Below are 20,253 nucleotides of genomic sequence, written 5' to 3' on the forward strand. Positions count from 1 at the left end.
TGAACAGACAGTAAGAACTAGCGACTCGTTTAACTTGCTCTGTTCTTAAGCGGGAAGAGAAATCTGCTGCGATGTTTGTGCCTTACTTTTCCCCTTTTTCCAACCCTTAAGTGAACTTGTATTTCCATGGCCTTGTTCTTCCCAGTTGATTAACTTCGGCTTTCGTCGCATGTTGCACGGTGGTCCACACGAGACTAGGATTTTCATCATGAGTATGGCTCCAGGAGAGTATAAGTGCGCGGTTTTCGTTCTAGCGATAGCCATTATCCATGTCTCTGTCGTGGCCACAACTAACTACCTACCAAAGGGAATTGCTGTCCTAAGAAGATCTGAGGAGTACATACACAACCGTGTTTCTAAGTACTTGGAAAAGAATTGCTAATCCCCTTATTCTGCAGCAGTCCAATGTGTGTTTACTTGTCATGTTGAGCACTTGATACATTTTCAAATTCGGTAAAATCAATTTTAACGGAGGAAACAGAGGAGGGTGATTCAGTTGAATCTGACGCGGTTAACAAATTTCGAATTCGAATGCAGTTTCCATGGTCTTGGTAAAAAGAACAGCCTGAACAGCTGCCTGTTATAATTTCAAAGTTAAATTATGATTCCGGCGCATCGAAAATGTACACTTAAATAAGGAGCGAAGAAGATCAGTACAAAATATCATGGAATTCAAATCTCGCACTTTTCTCAGCGAAGATGCACTGAATTTTTTCTTGCTGGTGTAGAACTTGGATAGATTGCTTGTACGTTGACCCTAATCAAGGAATCTTGAGACCAGATTGCCTCCACCCCACCAAACCCCAAAAAACACCAAAATAAGGAAGAACAAGAACAACCCCCAACTCAACCACATTATCTCGGCCCAACCCAAAAAATAAATAAATTGATAATACAGTCCACCAACTCCAAACCAACAATGGAAGAAAGAAAAACCATTTCCGGGTTGGTGAAATCCACTTCTCTCTCTCTCTCTATTTCTTCAACCTCTGCCTCCTGAAGAACTGCTTCTTCTAATACCTACTTCTGTTCCACAACAACATCTTCATTATCTTGAGCCAGAAACAGACACCATCTTCCTTAAACTCTCTCTCTCTCTAGCGATGGCCGGGGAAGAGGTAAAGACGGGGCCGCCCCCGAACTTCTGGGGGCACATGCCCGAAGAGGAGTACTACGCGTCGCAAGGGGTGCGCAACTCCAAGTCCTACTTCGACGCCCCCGGCGGCAAGCTCTTCACGCAGAGCTTCCTGCCCTTGGATCAGCAAGTCAAGGCCTCCGTCTTCATGACCCACGGCTACGGATCCGACACCGGCTGGCTCTTCCAGAAGATCTGCATCAGCTTCGCCACCTGGGGCTACGCCGTCTTCGCCGCCGATCTCCTCGGCCACGGCCGCTCCGACGGCCTCCGTTGCTACATGGGTAAATATCCCTCTTTCCTCAATGACATTAATGCTTCCGCCTGCAAAAAATTAGAAAATGCCCAGATTCGGCCATTGTCAGAACAAATTTTTTCCACACACTGTCGCATTAAATGCTCGTGGGTCGAATGGATATAGCTTGCGGTTGATCTGTGGGGTCTGGACGATTAGCTTTTCATTTGATGAGGCGAAAGTATAGGTGAAGAGTAGGTTTGAGGCAGGTCAAGTAGAAAGACCTCTGCCCAATGCTTCAATAAATACGAGGCCTCTCTCTTTTATGGGATCATAAGATAAATGATCCAGAATTTTGATCCAACATGTAACGTCATCCTTGAATTTTAATTCAATGTGTAAAAAGATTCATAAACTTTTAATTTGTATAACGTGCTTTTGATCTTTTGGTATGTGTTCAATGTAGTACCTGAATTATATAAAAGTGTTCGATATTGTCCTTTTATTAATTCAAAATCAGTAATAATATTGAATTTTTTCATATAATCCACGGATAAAATTAAATATGTACAAGAAGTTCAAGGACCACAATGAATAAATTAAAAGTTAAGGATAACATTGCACATTGAGCACAGTTCGTGGACCATTACCGTCACTGTCCCCATATTTATTGCAGTGCTCCTTGTAATTCTAGACCTGTTGAAGTAAACTGCATAGAAACACAGGACTTTTGGGAGAGAGTTTCGAAGCATGAATGGTTTCAAGTATGCATAGGCATCAGGAAATCCTTTGTTTGTTTGTGAGCTGACCAGCCTGTTATAAAAGAAAACTTGGAAACGAGAAAGGAGGAGCGGATGAGATCTGGTGTTTGGCATATAATGCAGGTGACATGGAGAAAATAGCTGCCGCGTCATTGTCATTCTTCACCCATGTCCGCAAGAGCGAGCCCTACAAGGACTTACCCGCCTTCCTATTCGGCGAGTCCATGGGTGGAGCGGCGACGATGCTGATGTACTTCCAATCCGAGCCCGACACATGGACTGGTTTGATCTTCTCGGCCCCGCTCTTTGTGATTCCGGAGAACATGAAACCCAGCAAGGTGCGCCGGGAAGTTTCCTGTCTAGAGCCCGTTTATGTTTGTAGCACATTGACGGTGCGAAGTGTAAGTGATCATCTGCAATGTGATTCGATTTCAGGTACGATTGTTCCTCTACGGCATGCTCTTCGGGATCGCCGACACGTGGGCGAGCATGCCGGACAACAAGATGGTGGGGAAGGCCATAAAGGACCCGGAGAAGCTCAAGATCATCGCGTCGAATCCGAGGAGGTACACGGGCAAGCCGAGGGTGGGCACAATGAGGGAGATCGCCCGGGTGTGCCAGTACATACAGGACAACTTCGCCAAGGTGAGCACTCCGTTCCTGACGGCCCACGGGACATCGGACGGCGTAACGTGCCCCACGTCGTCACAGCTCTTGTACGAGAGGGCATCCAGCTCGGACAAGACCCTGAAGATGTACGAAGGGATGTACCACTCGTTGATTCAGGGGGAGCCCGACGAGAACGCTGACCGGGTGCTGGGCGACATGAGGGAGTGGATCGATGAGCGGGTCGCGAGGTACGGGCCGAAGATAGCCTGAGCCCAAGCGTAAATCGGTTTCTGTTTCTATTCTGCGTGTTGACCACAACGAAAGTGTCATTTTGATCTCGAGCAAGGCATGTTTTGGGGAATAAATCTAATTTCTATAGTACAAGTTGCGTGGTCATTCATCAAATTCCGTTGCCAAATTAATCTAATCACGGTCGGATTTAGGTAACGGAAGTGATGGGCTCTCTCTTTTTTGGGTCTTCTTCCAAAATTCTACATTTACTTCTTCTGGGCTGGCCCGATAGAAGTTGGGCAACATTGTGGCCCTCGTTTGCGATCCACGCAACATCATGGGCGTCCCCACTTCTGATTGAAAGTTGTCGACGTCAGATCCGATTTCGTAGCTTTTGTCCCCGACCAACCTCAATCTCCGTCGGACGTGTCGAATTCCGATGGGCCCCTTTGGTGCGGAGAATATCTGACCCGCAATCATATCGTTTCGGACTCTTCTGGGTCCGTCAATTTCCTCAGTTTCTCTTTTCCTTCCAATAGTCAATAGTCAGCTTCCCCAAGCGACATGCCCGCCGTACATGTTTTTCCGATCTCCCTCCTCTTGGAGCAGAGGTAGCAAAATGAATTTAGAATTTTATCCGGCACTTGTCCGAACGGGCTAATGTATCTTGCGATTGCCTATTGATAGTTGGACCGGTGGTCGTGACTCTTATAATCAGTTTGTCTAGTTTAATGCAATTTTCGCTCCGTCCGATAGATATTTCCATCCTTCCATTTCATTCCTTATTTTGATTTGGCTTGACGATATGCAATAAGGATACGACCGAAAATTCACTTTTTCTTATTTGGAGGAATATGGACATCAGATATGTGGTGATGCAAACTCCATACAGAGACTTGCTACCGCCTCATATTGATTCTCTACCGACCTATGGCATCAAATAATCTGATGAGTTGAGAACTAATCCATTTAAACTCGTATAAATAATAGAGTACTTTTTCATCGGCCTTCTAGTAGCAAAAAAGCCCTCAATGCGTCAGGTGGAGTTAGAGATGTTGGGACAATCTTTATAAGTTTTAATTTAATTTTATCCTTTTCATTTCCCTTTGTTTTTTCCTTTTTTTTTTTTACAAGGTCCAGTGAAGGTTGGTAGGTTGTTGGTCGATCCTCACCAGTTAGAGGTGAGGGTTTGCCCACCGGGCAAGGGCTGCGACCCTCTTTCTCGGCTGATAAGGGCTTCACGGCCCTCTTCATGGTCTTTGCTCACGGCCCTCACCTATGGTCTGCTAGCACCTTGGCCGGACTTCATAGGGAAAAAGAAAGAAATGAAAAAAAAAAATAGTAAAGTAAAACATAAGATAAAAAAAATATTTAAGAATATTCATAATTTTTTTTTTAAAATATAAATAGTCCACGCCAGTGCCGTTCGCGCCACATAGAACGGCTCACTTCTATGTTAGCAATTTCTGCTCAAAATTAGTGAAAATGACTAAATTAATAAATTGTAAAAATGCTTAGGACTAAATGATCAAATTGAAAGGATTATGAGTGAATTGACACAAGTGTAATAGGTTTGTGACTTTTTTGGTAAATTCCCTATATGTTAGATCACAACACATGCATACTTTCTAGTTCTTTATGTGCATTTCAATCTTTAGGTTCTTTTTTTGTTTACAAATAAATATCATTTAGCTAATTTATTTTTTTTTTATCAATTTAATGTGCTTTGATAATATTAATATGGGTTGGTTTGAATTTGGATTACTAAATTTATATTACACGAAAATACGGTTAATATGGTTTAAATTGATTTATTTGTGTCAAATCATTTTCACCTCGATCCAAACTCAGTCATATTCATCCATTTAACGGGGTCCATTTTAAAGAAAGTTGATTGATTAAAAAATCTTTTTGTTTTTCTTGATCATAATGATTAAGAAGTGTCATATTGGCTCCTTCTCATTACGCATCATAGATTACTTCTCTCATCAAATTCGACAGTTTGCACCACTCAGAAATCTCCGGTAATCATGAATCGGCACGTGTGGACGTTACATCGCTCGTCATTCATATTTGTCGACGCGATAGAAGCTTGTATCCCTCTCTCGAGTACACGCACATGAACTCCTCTTAACTCGAACCTATCTGTAAGCTCAAAATCTAAGATTGAACGCGATTCATTTGCATAGAGTCATCGTCGAATGTAATTTTCCCTTTGTTCCTAAGCGATAGCTAAGGCTCCTCACTTTGGGTGAATTTATGGAAGTTCTAATTAGCATGCAATGATATTGCATTTGAGGGCGAGGTCCAGTGAGGCCACGGCTGCTCGTCGCCTATGAACCGCTTTCTTTTTCTTTTGAAACATTCTTCTTACGTGCATATTAAATCACCTAGATCGCAATTTGGAAATCCTCTAGCCGGTCGTCGAGCTCGGTGGCCTACTAGAGGAACAAGAAAAAGAAAAACAAAAAAAAGAGAAAAAAAAAAAAAAAAAAATTCAAAAATGTACTAAAATATTTATTAAAAATTGGTCACGTTAGTGTCGGTCAAGCCACGTCAGCGATTTTCGATCAAAATTAGCACAAAAGCAAAAGGTTTAGGACTATATTAATATAAATGCAAAATATTTAGGATTGAATTAAAAAAATGTTTATGACTGAATTGATACAATTGTAATAAGTTCATTATTTATTAGATAATATTAGAATGTTTTCCAAGGTAGGACGAGCCCTCGCTCTCATGCCCGACGAATTCTCGAATCGACCTCGTTAGTCGGTAGGCGAACGAGTTGCCGTCACCCATCAATCACTTCGCCACATGACATTTTGCCCATGGGTGCTCTTCCGGTGTATGCAAAAGCTTATCGGTTCCAAGCAAACCGTCATTAACAAATTGTAATTTGTGGTTCAGGAAATCAAATTCTCCCACGTTCTACAAAGCAATGCACGTTTAAAAGACATAAAATGAAGTGTCATTTCACGAGGTTAGCGCCTGGAAATGCAAGGCAAGCCGAAGCCACGGACAAACGGACCGTCGTATTCCCACGTCCAAAACGACAGCACGCATTACCGAGGCCCACTTTTGTCCCGCTCATTTGCATTTTCGCAAATGGAGAGGAAGAGGAAGAGCCGTGCTTTCTAGGCATTCTGCCCGATTCTATTGATCATGGAAACACCAAGATCTTGACCTGCGCGTGCATGTGCGAGCGGCTTTGATTATTCTGATCTCAATATATGCGCATGCCAATTAATGAGTCATGAGTAAATAAGTGAATTCTCCTGCTTCTCTAATTTCGAGGTCTCTTTTCTTTTTTAGTCGAAGGGTGATCAATTCATCGGTCAAAACTTCACTGTAAAGCGATCCTCTTGTTGAACATGACAGTTGTTGTTCGCAAAGTGATTAGATGAGTCTCCCGCTACGGTGGCGTGAGAAAATATTGCCACCTAGGCAATAAGACACTCCATTTAACGCTTGTCGCGTGTCCAGACAAGGCTCGCTGTCAGTCTCTTGTCTCTCTCTTTTGCCCCTTGCGTTTCTTCTCCTTCGTGATTAGAGATAGTCCGCGAGGAAATCTTACGTCTCTTCTGCATCCATGAAAGGAGGAAACGACGAAGAAGAATAATAAACGCAAGAGGCAGAAGAGAGAGATAAGAGACCGATAGTGAGCCCCGCCTGGACATGTGACGAGCATTGAATGGAGAGTCTCATTACTTACGTGGCAAGACAGACCTACCTAATATTTTCTCGTTGATCCGACTTTTGTAGGTACAGAGTTTCTTTTCTCTGAAAAAGGTAAAAGAGAATACCGATCCCAAGAGCCCGGTCTGCACCGAGACCGGTTCATAATTAGGGACCGAAATTGATTCTAGATCGAAAATGGGAAGCGAACTGGTTCTTCTTGAAACCAGCTTGGAGCTAAACTGATCAGGCCATTTTCGACCGTTGCTTGAGCGGAAGCAGCTTCGTTTCACTTCTGCACCCTTAATTCCTTTCGAACCCTTTTTTCGAGCAGCGGTTTAAAAACTCAAATTGCACTTGCCCATCTTAACGTGCTTATGCATTTGTGGGAATAGGTCTAGGAAAACATATCAGCGTGCCGCCAAATAGGCTTTCTTTTTCGGCTTTTGTGAGGTCGGCTGTGATACTTAGACGCGAATATGAAGAAAGACACGACACACGACATAGTTGGAAGCGACATCTACCTAGGACGCCAACTGGATTTTGACTTCAACAAAGATGGTGGTCGTGTGAAGAATTAGGAAGCTCGAAAGGAACCCACCACACTGGGGGGGCCAACTGTGTCGTTTTCCTGGATCGAAATGAAAAACGCGGAAGCAATTGCAAGTTAGAGAGAAGAGAACAAACTCGCACGACTAACTCGTTTCCATTAGATTCCGAAACCTATAGCGGAAGACAGAAACGTGACGGAGCCCGATCATCGAATTTTCAATTTCGAAGAACCGAATGTTGACTAGGAATCTATATTGAGTAGTATATTCTTCTCGGGGGAAGGATGAAGAACGATATGCGCATACTTTGCACAACCACCTAACTTCTTATATTGGCGGGTTAATGATAACATGGATGGATCATTGTTAGAGTAGCTAAATCGATTTGAGTAAAGACGCGACTCAGTCGAGATGAGTTCGATGGAGTTAATATTTGGCTTACTCAAATAAGAATTGATGCATCGATTGAATTGGAATAATAAATCGCAAAACAATCAAAGGACGAAACTTTAAATAAAGAATAGTGCAGAGCAGACCATCGAAGCTCGACTTTATGCTCTATGTATTCATTGGGAGGATTCCCAAAAAAGTCTTAAACTTATTGCAAATGTGCCAATTCGGTTCGAAACATTTTTTATTTTTTTTCCAAATTCAGTCATAAACCTTCTATATTTGTGTCAATTGAATCTATTAGCCAATTTTGGCCTTGAAAGGGATGACGTGGCGTTGACATGGCAATTTTTAAATAACATGTTAATGTTTTCGATTTTTTTTTTATTTTCTTCTTCCTTCAGACGGTCGTCGAGGTCCGGCAACCGGCCATAAGCGAGGGCCAACGACTTGCCAGCCATCGGGAGGCTCGACCTCGCCGGGGGCCGACGAGGGCGAGCTTCGCCTGAGGCCGATGAGTCGCTGGGTTCTTGGACCTCAACGACTGGTTGGAGGGAAAAAAAGAAGAATAGGGAATAAAAAATGCAAAAGAAAGAAAGAAAAAAATAAAATATTCGAAAAAATTAAAATATAAAAATCGCACAAAAGCAAAATATTTAGAATTGAATTAGCACAAATGTAAAATTTTTAGAACTAAATTGATAAAAAAATATTGAAACTAAATTGACATAATAACTAAAAATTTAGGACCTTTTGTGAAACTTTTGAGCGTATGCACATGACCATTTGCCAAATCTACAGGTAAGAAAAGAAGAAGAGGGGGGTAGGCAACGCAGTCTCGCCGTTAGGAATTGACCAGCCAGAAACACAGAGAAAAAGGCAGAGGATTGAGATCGCACGTGAAAGGACACGAGTACAGTTGGGGTGGGTTCCTTGGTAATCAATGGGATTCACGGCTTCTAACAATTCTCACGTTGTTTTCACGAGGCCAGCACCACTCCACTTCCCACCTCCGAGAAAGAAGCGTTGTTGGCCTCCCTTTGAAATATCTGCGGGGGTCGCTCGGACTCGACAAACACGAGGGGCAACGGGCAGAGAGAGAGAGAGAGAGAGGCGCTATTCACACATCTCCACTTGCGCAGCAGTTGGTGGTGCAAGATCCCTTTTTTGAGATACTTCTCCCCTCTTTTCCTTTGACCGTTTGTTGTTTCCTATACGCTTTTTGTTGTGTGTGTCCCTCGGCCTCATTTCTCTATGTTGTGTTTGATGTATGATCGAAGAAGTTGTCCTGTTGTGGGGGGGCATGGAGATTGTAAAAGTTTAAGGAAGTTCTCTAGCTCTTGTAATCAAACAGACGGAGATGCAATAAAACCCCGCCACCCCGCATTCATCGGACGGTCAGAAAAGATCTTAACGTTCTAATCGTTGACAAAGTTCAGATTTTTCTACCCGCTTTTCTTTTAACTAGTCCTTCTCTTATTAAACCCTGGAAGGGTTTGGTATCTTTCCTTTGATGGCGAGAAGATTTTTCTTCGGGAAGATATAAGCCCCCTCTCCTCTTCCGAGAGGACAGTCTCATTTTTGCCACCTTATCTCTTGCGCTCCATCTTTCTTTCTCCCACTCCTCTTGAATTCCAAAAGCTTTGGAGATTTTTGGGGAGAGAGAGAGAGAGAGAGATGGAGGCGGTTATACAGACCAAAGGCCTTCTCTCACTACCCTCAAATCCCAGAAACAGGTTTTTGAATCCATCTCAGAGCCTCAGGCAGAGAGTTTTGTCCATCAAACCCAACAATCTCTCCGCCTTTCCTCTATCCACAAATGGGTTTCAGAAATTCAATGGTGTCATCTCAAGACCTGGTGAAATTTACCAGAAAAACAGGACCTTTCACATCTGCAAGGCTGAGGCAGCAGCTGCAGGTGCCGATGGTCAGCCTGTTTTTGGTGAGGCAGAGAAGCCCAAGTTTCTGGGCATAGAGCCTGTCACCTTCAAGAAGATTGTCCCTCTAGGGTTGATGTTCTTTTGCATTCTCTTCAACTACACGATTCTCAGGGACACAAAGGATGTGTTGGTGGTGACTGCCAAAGGGAGCAGTGCAGAAATCATACCTTTCCTCAAGACTTGGGTGAATTTGCCCATGGCTGTCGGGTTCATGTTGTGGTACACCAAATTGTCTAATATTCTTTCCAAGGAAGCCCTCTTTTATTCAGTGATTGTTCCCTTCATTGCCTTCTTTGGGGCATTTGGGTTTGTTCTGTACCCTCTCAGCAACTACATCCACCCTCAAGCCTTTGCAGACAAGCTTCTTGATACGTTGGGTCCTCGGTTTCTTGGACCTCTTGCAATCATGAGAATCTGGAGCTTCTGCTTGTTTTATGTTATGGCTGAGCTGTGGGGAAGTGTGGTGATTTCTGTGCTGTTTTGGGGATTTGCCAATCAGGTTAGGCTTCCCCCCCTCTTTTTGACCTGAGGAAATTAATTCTTGAGTTGATATCTGTTGTTGGAAAAAGAGGATCGAATTGCTTGGCTTTAGTAAATATATGCTCTTCAAGTCATGCTCTTTCACCTTTAGTTTATGTGCTTTAGAGAACAAGTTCTGTTCGAGATTCCTGCTCTTTGTTGGCTACTGTAAGCTTAGAAATGCTGATTGTTGCCTACTTAAGAAAGGGGAAAATTAAATAAATTGCAATTGGAAGTTGGTTGGAATAGTTATCTTGTACTTATGAACTAATCACGTCATCTTAGGATGTCTCCACACCTTTTAGGAGGGCACTTTACACTTTTCTCTGTCTTGCTTTTGTGTGTAATGTGCTATTAGTTCCTGAAAATAAGGAGCTTGTAAATCATGAGAGCACTTAGCCACTTACTGGTTTTTTTCACTCTCTTATAGCTGGAAATGCAACTGAGAGGTAATACGTGAAAAACCTGTGGATTTCCTATATTTGTTTATGCTGGGTTGTGGCTTTCCCCTCAAGAGTGATTTATCATTCAAAAGGGAGGCTAGGATATGTGGGGATTGGCAAATATTAGAGGTAGATGTTGCAGTTTGATCCTGCCTCTTGCTCTTGTATGTGGAACTTTTCTTAAAGTTCTCAAGTGGCTTTGTTTACTATTGGGCTCTTACTCAATTTGAAACAGAATAGGATGTCCTTAATCGATCATTTAAAGCATGAAACAGTTTACTATGTCTCTGACAAAAATCAGTAGTACATTCATTCTGACATGTGATCCTCTTGTATGTAATATCTCTGATGTTCATACTTCCAAAGTGATTTAGTCTACCCAAATTAAGCCATGATCGAAGATAAGAACTATGAGTCATCTCTGCTACGGGCATGAATTAGATTATTATGTCTTATTGTATGATGAAAATTTAGTAAATACTAAGAAGTTGCAGCTGCATGCTGGTTCTTGTCGACGTCCTTCATTGCGAGAAGATTAATAGAGAGAAGTAATGCTTTAACTTGTAATCTGGAATCCATGGGCACGCGAGCGACAAAAGGACTGAGAAATTTGAGATACCTAATATTGCCTAGGGCATCCTTCCCTCCACCAGCAAGTCTTAAGCGAAAATACATAGTCATAGAGTAGTGAGAGGAAGTTTTGTAGTTCTCTTTCTGCTGTTTTACTTGCTTAGGACTCAAAGTGAATATCCTTTACAGTTAATGTTTCTTATTGTGTGTGATCTACCAACGATGTAGTTTTGTTCTTATGAAAAATTGTACATAATTACATGCTTTTGATTGAGGCTTAATGAGTGTATTTCCTTCGGTTTCCAAAATGATTGCTTTACTGTAGATAACCACTGTTGAAGAAGCCAAGAAATTCTACCCTCTGTTTGGACTCGGGGCCAATGTTGCTCTTGTTTTCTCTGGACGAACAGTGAAGTATTTCTCGAATATGAGAAAGAATTTAGGTCCTGGAGTCGATGGCTGGGCTATCTCCTTGAAAGCTATGATGACAATCGTGGTGGTAATGGGGCTTGCAATTTGTGGCCTATACTGGTGGGTGAACACTTTTGTTCCTCTTCCAACGCGTAGCAAGAAGAAGAAGGTAAATCTCAAAGAATTTCATGTCCATAAAATTACATCAACTGGCTAGCACCTGGATGTTATATCATTAGCTTGCTATTGAGTGGTTTCTTCCGCTCAAGAATCACCTTAACATGGCGTGCATAATGACAGTATCGTGGTGAGGATTGTCTTTATCTTTTTCTGACACGAGTCAGTGTTAAGGTTATGATCTTATTATGGTCGTTACATTGCACTGGTGTAGTTTTCGCTGGATGTGCCTTGTATATTCCATGAATGGGCATCATTCTTCTCAGCTAGTAGGACTCTAGAAGATTCGTTTTGTGTACAATCACATCAATAACCGAGCAGCTGCTTCTTTCCAATCCTACGTCATTTATGCGTTCAGGCATTAACTCGGACGACATTTTGCAGGAGAAGCCCAAGATGGGAACAATGGAGAGCGTGAAGTTCTTGGCATCTTCAAGATACATCCGAGATCTCGCTACATTAGTGGTTGCTTATGGTATTAGCATCAATCTCGTCGAAGTAACGTGGAAATCGAAGCTCAAAGCGCAGGTAAATTTCTTGTAGCGGCTGCTGTAACCATCTCCAGCATTAGTTCGACATATGTTCTTTTAATTCTCCAAATTCCGTCTCTTTTGATCGTGCAGTTTCCCAGTCCAAATGAATATTCTTCCTTCATGGGCGATTTCTCGTCTGCAACCGGCATAATGACCTTCTCCATGATGTTGCTTAGCCAATATATATTCAACAAATATGGATGGGGAGTCGCAGCCAAGATCACACCGACCGTCCTGCTTCTGACAGGAATTGGATTCTTTTCTCTGATATTGTTTGGCGATCCGCTTGCCCCTGCTCTAGCTAAGTTTGGGATGACCCCTCTTCTGGCCGCTGTATACGTGGGTGCCCTGCAAAATATTTTTAGCAAGAGCGCCAAGTACAGCTTATTTGACCCTTGCAAAGAAATGGCATACATTCCCCTCGATGAAGACACTAAGGTATGAATTTTCCCTTTTCGTGCTTCTGGAATCATCTCAGCAATCGTTTATATTTCCTAGAATGGATGTAGATCTTGGAGTGCAACTATTTACTGTTGATCTATACAAGAAAGGCACAGCACTTTAGGGAACTAGTATGACCCTGAAATCAGAGAGAAAATTGGTAATATTCAGGATAAGAGGATGATGTATGTTTAAGCTATTTTTCTTGCTTGTTTCTCAACTGGCCCATGACATGCTTTCTTCAGGTTAAAGGTAAAGCAGCCATTGACGTCGTCTGTAACCCTCTGGGCAAGTCTGGCGGTGCTTTGATCCAGCAATTTATGATCCTAACATTCGGATCGCTCGCAAATTCGACTCCTTACTTGGGAGGAATTCTTTTGGTGATTGTTCTTGCGTGGTTAGCCGCAGCTAGGTCTCTCGAGACCCAGTTCAATGCCTTGCGCCAAGAGGAAGAGCTCGAAAAGGCGATGGAGAGAGAGGAAGTTAAGATACCGGTCGTGCCGCGAACAGAAAGCGGGAATGGCTCTTTGGCATCTGGCTCAGCTTTGAATCCTGCCCCCGGCGACTCAACAAGCAGTTCATCTGAGACTTCGACACCTCGCAATTAATTCATGTTTCCTTCGGTCACTATCCAATGAAAGTGATGCTGAGGCGATGTTTGCTGGCTGTAGGATTTGTTTCTCTTATAGAAATAAATGGGTACACTCAAGCGGCTCTCTTTCTGGCTCAGAGACTGCTGTTGTACTTGAAAATTATAAAAGCTTCTGCTAGACGAAGGTCATTGTATCATAAGAGAATTTTTTCGTGATGACCATGTGAATGAAAAGATCTGCCCTTTCTGTAGTAGCTATGTGGATTCTTTTTAACTGCGTGTTAGTTGTTGTCTTAACCTTCATGTTGTCAGAGCTCCTAGCTTAGCCATGGGCACTGTTCAAGGTCGGCAGCAGTGGCAGCCACCACTGGGGCAGTGAGGTTGCGACCTAGCAACCACAGCCACCACGGAGGTTGCGACCGAACTCTCGGACATGTTCGAGAAGCGCGACCTCAGCTGTGACCTCACTCAATTCACTCGCCTCGTCTTATGGATCTTGTTACAACCTTTGGCTTGGTGGTTCAAGCCTTGCTAAATCACTGGAACATCTCCCAGGATTTTCATGTCCTGCATGTTACGTGACTCACAACATGTGAGAGACATTCCCGTCCCACCATCGCTGACCGGCGTGCTCCTGAGAAGGGGCGTGATGGAATCTCTCGTTTCTCAATCCTAGATTTCAGGACACACGAAAAGTTGTCTCCCCTCAGTACGTTGATCATTTTCGGTTTTGTCCATCTCTGGGTTAGATGCCAGCTAAAAGAGACATCTTCGAGATTACGGTCATTCACAGTTTCGTACAATTGCAACTGTCACTCGCCATTACTATGAAACAAATTGACCCATGGCTGAAAATTCTGCTGGTGCTGGCATCCCCATCACCATCTATTGTACTGCGCAGTGCCCTTTCAGCCCTCCTCCAACCTTTTGCCCAATGTTTACTGTTTTGCTCTGAGATTCCTGACACTGTTTATGTCTTAAAGAGAGAAAGACGATCGGTCCAAAGCTCCATCAACGGCGCAAATATTCGCACACAAACCTCGCCCAGTCGCTGAAGAAGCTGACATTACCGGGATCTGCCACATTATCCGCGGTCAAGGCGCAGCAGTTTGGGGACATAGCCGCCGACTGTTGGCTCAACGACGCCTGCATCCTCAACATGGACTACTTCGTCAAGACGGTGGCAGCCATTAAAGCCAAGGGCGTCCGCCCCGACCTTGTCAGCTCCATCATCTCCCACTACGCCCCCAAGTGGCTCCGCCGAGGACTTCACCGAGAAGGGCGGCGGCGCCTTGCTGAGTTCGGGGGGGCTTCCCCTGAGAGCGCCACGGCGTCAAGGATGAAGAAGCGGTTCTTCGTCGAGACCCATACCGGGATCCTTGGCCCGAGCGTGACACTATCGAGTGCGACTTCTTGCTACGGCTCTTGCACATGGCCAACGTGGCCGGCGCAGAGTCGAGTTACAGGTAATTATGAGTACCGACTGAATACACGTGATTATTGCGGATACGTGAAGGTACAATTGAAATTGCGGATGACATGCTTTAAGACATTGGAAACTTATGGAGCCCAACAAAACCGTACGAAGCGGCTAATCCCTCAATTCACACGACCTCCACGTACGTTTCTTGCGGTTATAGGTTAGAGCTAGCATGGCAAAGAACTTGTATATCTATTACGTAAACTTTACCGTCAAACTGCCGAGTTGAATGACATGTGATAATTAATGGGTGTATCAATTTAGATTTTCACTCTCTATTTATTATATGTGTATTAGTTTGTGAGGTTTTTTTTTTTTTTGTGGTATTAACATAATTTAACGAAAACTAAGGAAGAATAAATTTATTATATGTACACCGATTTGGGACTTTTTGTGTGTTAAAGAATTAATTAGGGATAAATTTGTCGAGAGATTTTTTCATGATATTATTATTATATTATATGAAAAGAGAAGCCACTGGAGTGTAAGCCCCGTTCTGTTGGCCCAAATCCGATTACGGCGGGCCAAGTGAACAGCTGTGTCTGTCTCGAAGCCCATCTCTCGACTGCATCTCTGCAGAAGCAGGTGATGGCCCCGGGGACTTTCCTGAGCCCGACCCAACATGGGTTGGGCAGTGGCCCATTCACTTCATCCAGTGGCTTTCGGGGGGTAAAGGTCACGGCTGCAGCGTTAAAGAGGACAAATTGGATTGTTAAAAACCGAGGGCTTCTTTCCAAACTATGGTTAAAAAAAAAAAAAGTTACCAATTTAAGTATTTTTGTAAAATTTTTACTGATTTAGGACATGTGCGCCTCTATTACAGGAGTACAAAGCAAGAGATGCAAAGGCGCGCCTACACCTTAATTTTTTTTTTTACTTTCTTTTTTTTGGCCACACATTTTATTTTTTTATTTTTATATATATGATAACGTTTATTTATAACGCATATATTTATACAACTCGAACGATGATGACGACGACGACAGCAACTCGCGGGCGTGGCGCCGGCACAAGGCTCATGGGCTTGCAACGCACGGGGAGTCCTTGGGCGGTGGTTTGGTGGAGGGCGGCATGGCACAGTGGCACTGCTGGGGGTTTGCGAGTTCGCGGATCTGGGGTAGGCATAGCCCACGGGCGGAAGGACCGCGAGTGATTCGCGGCTGGGTGGTGAAGACGAGGATGGACGGTGGGTCGACGGTTGGCTCGAGCGAACAAACGGAGGGGTGGCATGGCGACATGGCACCGCAGAGGAACGGTGGCAAGAGCCTGCGTGGGGCGGTTTCACTATCGTGCCATGTCGCCGTGCCTCTATGGGAGGCACACAAAGACTTGTGCGCCATCCAGACGCACAATACCTTAATTTTTCTTTTTTTACTTTCTTTTTCTTTTTGTAGCCGCACAAAGCTCTTGCCGCCGCTCCACTGCGGTGCCGTGTTTTCGTGCCGCCCTTCCGTTCGACCGCTCGAGCCAACCGTAGACCCGCCGTCCATCCTCGTCGTCACCACCCAGCTGCGAATCACTCGCGGTCCTTCCGCCCGTGGGCTGCGCCAACCCGAGATCTGCGGACTTGCAACCCCCAGCCGCATTGCCGTGCCACGCCGCCCTCCGCCGACCCACTGTTAGAGGATTTTCGTGCGCCGCAAGCCCGTGAGCCCCGTGCCGCGAGTTGTCGCCGTCATCGTCGTCCGAGTTGTATAAATATATATTATAAATAAATGTTATTATAACTATAAAAAGAAAAAAAAGTAAAAAAAAAAACATAATAAAATGTGCTGCAAAAAAAAAAGAAAGAAAAAAAAAAAGGTGTAGGCGCACATGCCTTAAATTGGTAAAACTTTTACAAAAACAGTTAAATTGATAATTTTTTTACCATATTTTGAAAAAAAAAAAAAAGCCCTAGCTGTGACCTCAGACGTGTTCGCGATGCGCGACCTTAGCTGTGACCTCACTCAATTCACTCGCCTCGTTTTATGGGTCTTGTTACAACCTTGGCTAGGTTGTTCAAGCCTTGGTCAAATCACTAAATATCTCGTCGGATCTTCATGCCTTGCATGTTACGTAACTCATAAGACGCGAAACACGTTCCCCTCCCCCCCATCGTTGACTGGTGCTCGTGCACCTCATAAGGGGCGTGATAGAACCTCTCATTTCTCAATTCTAGATTTCACCTATCATGACCTATGTAGCACGCACACTTTTCTAGGGCCAGCGGATAGTGTCCGACACTCTCATGGGAGCAACCATACGTGATTAGTGCTTTAGACATGTTAGCGGCACGGGAGTTTAAAATTCTGACACGCCATTTTAATACGTTTGGGGCCAATTTTAAGCATTTTCAATAAATTAGAGATCAAAATATTATTTATTAAAGGTTGAGGGTTCAAAATTCCTAGCCGCGCTCCGTGATTTAAGTGGGGGGTCCCGGCAGTGGGTTGCTGGACTAGTCCCCCTCCAGGTATAATCACTTGGTTCGCCCTCGGGCCGACACCGGGCGAAGTCCTACACCTAATCACTCCAAAATTAATATATCCATCAAGTCCCAAATAAATAAATAAATAAAATAATCGTGAATCCCTATATCATGTGCATATAAAAATATATATTTAATATAAAACGTATCTCAACGTGTTAGAATTCTTTACATTTTGAGAAATCACGTATCGATGGCGTATCACGTATCGTGGCGGTGCTACCTAGGTCATATGACAACATCCCTCTCACCTGTCCCTCCCAAAGTAAACCTCCTGGAGAGGAGAGTCGCCGGCCTGGGCCAATTGGGCCCAATCTGCGCAGCCTCAGCTTTCTAGGCTAACAAGCAAACAAATCTGAAAAATGAATATAGAAGAAGCTCACGGGCGACTGTAGAAGAGCTTTGGCCGCGCTAGGCAACAAATTCCCCGAAATTGACACGTCTGCGAGTTTACTCTCATTCGCTGTTTCAATACAATTGCAACTATCACTCGCCGTTACTATGAAACAAATTGACCCATCGCTGAAAATTCTGCTGGTCCCGGTGCTGGCGTCCCCATCATCATCACCTACTGTATGTACTGCATAGGGCCCTTTCAGCCCGGAAACCTTTAGCCCAATGTTTACTGTTTTGCTCTGAGATTCCTGACGCTGTTCATGTCATACAGCGAGGGAAAGAGGGTCGGTCCAAAGCTCCATTAATGGCGCAAATATTAGTATTCCTTCCAAGGACACGTCGCTCATTCGACCAAAACTCATAAAAGCACCAACATGGCTGGCGTCCAAGCTCTCTCTCTCTCTCTCTCTCTCTCTTTTGTCCTCTCCAACGTCAACCAAAACCTCTCGTCTCCTTTCTCAGACCAACCACATTGCGCTTCCCTCATCACGATAACCACTCGCTCCTCGTCCTTGTGCCAGTACCAAAACTCTTTCGCCTCTCTCAAACCCCAAGCCTCACCAGTCGCTAGCGCATGAAGAAGCTGACATTACCGGGATCCGCCGTCAAGGCGCAGCAGTTTGCGGGCATGGCCGCCGACTCTTGGTTCAACGACGCCTGCATCCTCGACATGGACTACTTCGTCAAGACGGTCGCGGCCATTAAGGCCAAGGGCGTCCGCCCCGACCTTGTCGGCTCCATCATCTCCCACTACGCCTCCAAGTGGCTCCCCGAGCTCGCCGAGGACTTCCTTGAGAAGGGCGGCGGCGACCTTTCCGAGTTCGAGGGGGGACCCCCCGAGAGCGCCATGGCGTCATGGATGAAGAAGCGGTTCTTCGCCGAGACCCTCGTCGGGATCCTTCCTACCGAGCAGGACTCCGTCGCGTGTGACTTCTTGCTACGCCTCTTGCGCGCGGCCAACATGGTCGGCGTGGAGCCGAGTTACAGGTAATTCTGAGCACCAACTGAATACGCATGATTACTACTGGACACGTGAAGGTCCAATTGAAAGTGCGGATGATATGTTTGAGACATTGGAAACTTATAAGAGTCCAATGCACAGTTCGAAACGGCTTAATCTTCCATTCCCACGACCCTCACGTAATTTTCTTGGGGTTATAGGTTAGAGCTAGAGAAGAGGGTGTCATGGCAATTGGAACGGGCCTCGCTGAAGGAGCTCATGATACCGTCGTTCAGCCACGCATGCGGGACGCTGCTGGACATCGAGCTCGTGCTGAGGCTGGTCAAGAGCTTTGTGAGCTTGGAGGTCGAAGGCGGCGGCAGCAAGAGCGGGGCTGCGCTGGTCAAAGTGGCCAAGCTCGTGGACTGTTACTTGGCTGAAGCCGCGGTCGACTCAAACTTGAGCATCGGAAAGTTTGTGGCTCTCGCCAGCGTTCTTCCCGGTCACGCCCGGTCGTCCGACGATGGCTTATACAGGGCCATCGACACCTATCTCAAGGCGAGTCTATTCTATTAAATGTGTTAGAAAATAAAAAAATTCAATCACATGTTCCACAATCAATTGAAAAAAAAAAATTTGTACTGAATTGGCACAATTACAATAATTTTAGGGTTAAAAAAAGAAAATGATGAGATGACTATCTTGTTCTAATGAAAACATGAACTTATAATTGATCGACAATTAACTTTTTAATTAGTTCTTGCATCTTCCGGTCACTGCAGGCACATCCCAACGTGTCGAAACAAGGGAGGAAGACCCTGTGCGAACTGATGGACAGCCGGAAGCTCTCGCCGGAGGCGTCCCTCCATGTGGCCCAGAACGAGCGCCTGCCCGTGCGGGTCGTGATCCAGGTCCTCTTCTCGGAGCAGGCCAAGCTGAACCGCCACCTTGACTGGAGCGGCTCCTTCAGCGGGGCCCGGAGCCCGAAACTGGCCGGGCTCGAGACCCCGGCGCGGTGCCTCTCGAAGCGCGAGGAGAGCGTGCAGCAGGCGGAGATATGGAAGCTGAGGGAGGAGGTGGCGAGGCTGCAGAGCCAGTGCGGCGGCATGCAGGCGCAGATCGAGAGGATGCTGGAGAAGAAGAGCAAGGGCTTCTTCAGGTGGAAGAAGATAGGGTTGGTGCCGAGTTCGGTCAAGAACACCGTGGGCGTGGTGGAGCGGGTCGACGAAGCGGAGCGGGTCGAAGCTGGCTTTGGGACGTTCACGCCCGTCAACATGAAGACCAGGCTTGTCAGAGGCAGGACTCCCCCCAAGAAGTGGAGGAAATCCACGTCATAAAAATCAGTAAATTTGTGCTTCTGCGTATGAACATCTTAGTCATATCGTCTTGAGATTTTCCCTTTTTCCTTACAACTTTCAGCAGCTTCTCTGTCGGTTGAAAAGAAAATTTCACACAAGCGATTTATCATTTGACTGCACGAAATGTGCACGTAGAATTCGATCCGATCCGATGGTACTCTAGGTACTATCGTCCATCCGATCGGCGCTTGTGTATGTTCTTTTCATACCGACAGCAAATCGAATAAAATGTCACTTTATTTTCGGGTTACTTGGCATGACCTAATAAAAAGGCCTCGAAAGGCTAGGAGCAATTTCACCTACTGTACTCTGCAGTAGTACCCCCCTTTCAGCATGATGTACAAAACAAGTTTCGTGCATTACAAATTGAAATTTGGGTCTTGTTAATGGGTT

The 20,253-nt window shown here is 44.8% G+C and overlaps 3 protein-coding genes across 4 annotated transcripts; all 3 read left to right on the forward strand.

The window, feature by feature from the left end:
- Positions 1-1,001: 1,001 nt before the first annotated feature.
- LOC115737278 (caffeoylshikimate esterase) lies at positions 1,002-3,076 on the forward strand. Its single transcript, XM_030669318.1, has 4 exons — positions 1,002-1,016; positions 1,063-1,419; positions 2,255-2,469; positions 2,567-3,076. The coding sequence occupies exons 2-4, from the start codon at positions 1,104-1,106 to the stop codon at positions 3,008-3,010; spliced, it is 975 nt and encodes a 324-aa protein (XP_030525178.1). The 5' UTR covers positions 1,002-1,016; positions 1,063-1,103; the 3' UTR covers positions 3,011-3,076.
- Positions 3,077-8,694: 5,618 nt separating this feature from the next.
- On the forward strand, positions 8,695-13,482 carry LOC115737276 (plastidic ATP/ADP-transporter-like). The gene is made up of 5 exons (XM_030669315.2): positions 8,695-10,029; positions 11,388-11,642; positions 12,035-12,178; positions 12,274-12,621; positions 12,870-13,482. Exons 1-5 carry the CDS (start codon positions 9,268-9,270, stop codon positions 13,230-13,232), a joined length of 1,872 nt encoding a protein of 623 aa, XP_030525175.1. The 5' UTR covers positions 8,695-9,267; the 3' UTR covers positions 13,233-13,482.
- Positions 13,483-14,273: 791 nt separating this feature from the next.
- LOC115737611 (root phototropism protein 3-like) lies at positions 14,274-19,936 on the forward strand. 2 transcript variants are annotated; one of them, XM_048273745.1, is made up of 4 exons: positions 14,274-14,315; positions 18,173-18,549; positions 18,724-19,060; positions 19,285-19,936. In XM_048273745.1, the coding sequence occupies exons 2-4, from the start codon at positions 18,191-18,193 to the stop codon at positions 19,837-19,839; spliced, it is 1,251 nt and encodes a 416-aa protein (XP_048129702.1). In that variant the 5' UTR covers positions 14,274-14,315; positions 18,173-18,190; the 3' UTR covers positions 19,840-19,936. The 2 variants fall into 2 exon arrangements, with proteins under 2 accessions (XP_048129702.1, XP_048129701.1); XM_048273744.1 differs by lacking the exon at positions 14,274-14,315 and having other exon boundaries at positions 17,982-18,549.
- The last annotated feature ends 317 nt before the right edge of the window (positions 19,937-20,253 follow it).

Source organism: Rhodamnia argentea, chromosome 2 (genome assembly GCF_020921035.1).
Source record: "Rhodamnia argentea isolate NSW1041297 chromosome 2, ASM2092103v1, whole genome shotgun sequence".
In the NCBI taxonomy this organism is placed as follows: Eukaryota; Viridiplantae; Streptophyta; class Magnoliopsida; order Myrtales; family Myrtaceae; genus Rhodamnia; species Rhodamnia argentea.

Coding starts and splice junctions, on each gene's coding strand:
- LOC115737278 (XM_030669318.1), top strand. CDS start 1,104: ATGGCCGGGGAAGAGGTAAAGACGGGGCCGCCCCCGAACTTCTGGGGG. Junction 1,420..2,254: donor CGGCCTCCGTTGCTACATGG/GTAAATATCCCT, acceptor CATATAATGCAG/GTGACATGGAGAAAATAGCT. Junction 2,470..2,566: donor AGAACATGAAACCCAGCAAG/GTGCGCCGGGAA, acceptor ATTCGATTTCAG/GTACGATTGTTCCTCTACGG.
- LOC115737276 (XM_030669315.2), top strand. CDS start 9,268: ATGGAGGCGGTTATACAGACCAAAGGCCTTCTCTCACTACCCTCAAAT. Junction 12,179..12,273: donor AATCGAAGCTCAAAGCGCAG/GTAAATTTCTTG, acceptor TTGATCGTGCAG/TTTCCCAGTCCAAATGAATA. Junction 12,622..12,869: donor CCCTCGATGAAGACACTAAG/GTATGAATTTTC, acceptor TGCTTTCTTCAG/GTTAAAGGTAAAGCAGCCAT.
- LOC115737611 (XM_048273744.1), top strand. CDS start 18,137: ATGAAGAAGCTGACATTACCGGGATCCGCCGTCAAGGCGCAGCAGTTT. Junction 18,550..18,723: donor GGCGTGGAGCCGAGTTACAG/GTAATTCTGAGC, acceptor TTGGGGTTATAG/GTTAGAGCTAGAGAAGAGGG. Junction 19,061..19,284: donor CCATCGACACCTATCTCAAG/GCGAGTCTATTC, acceptor CGGTCACTGCAG/GCACATCCCAACGTGTCGAA.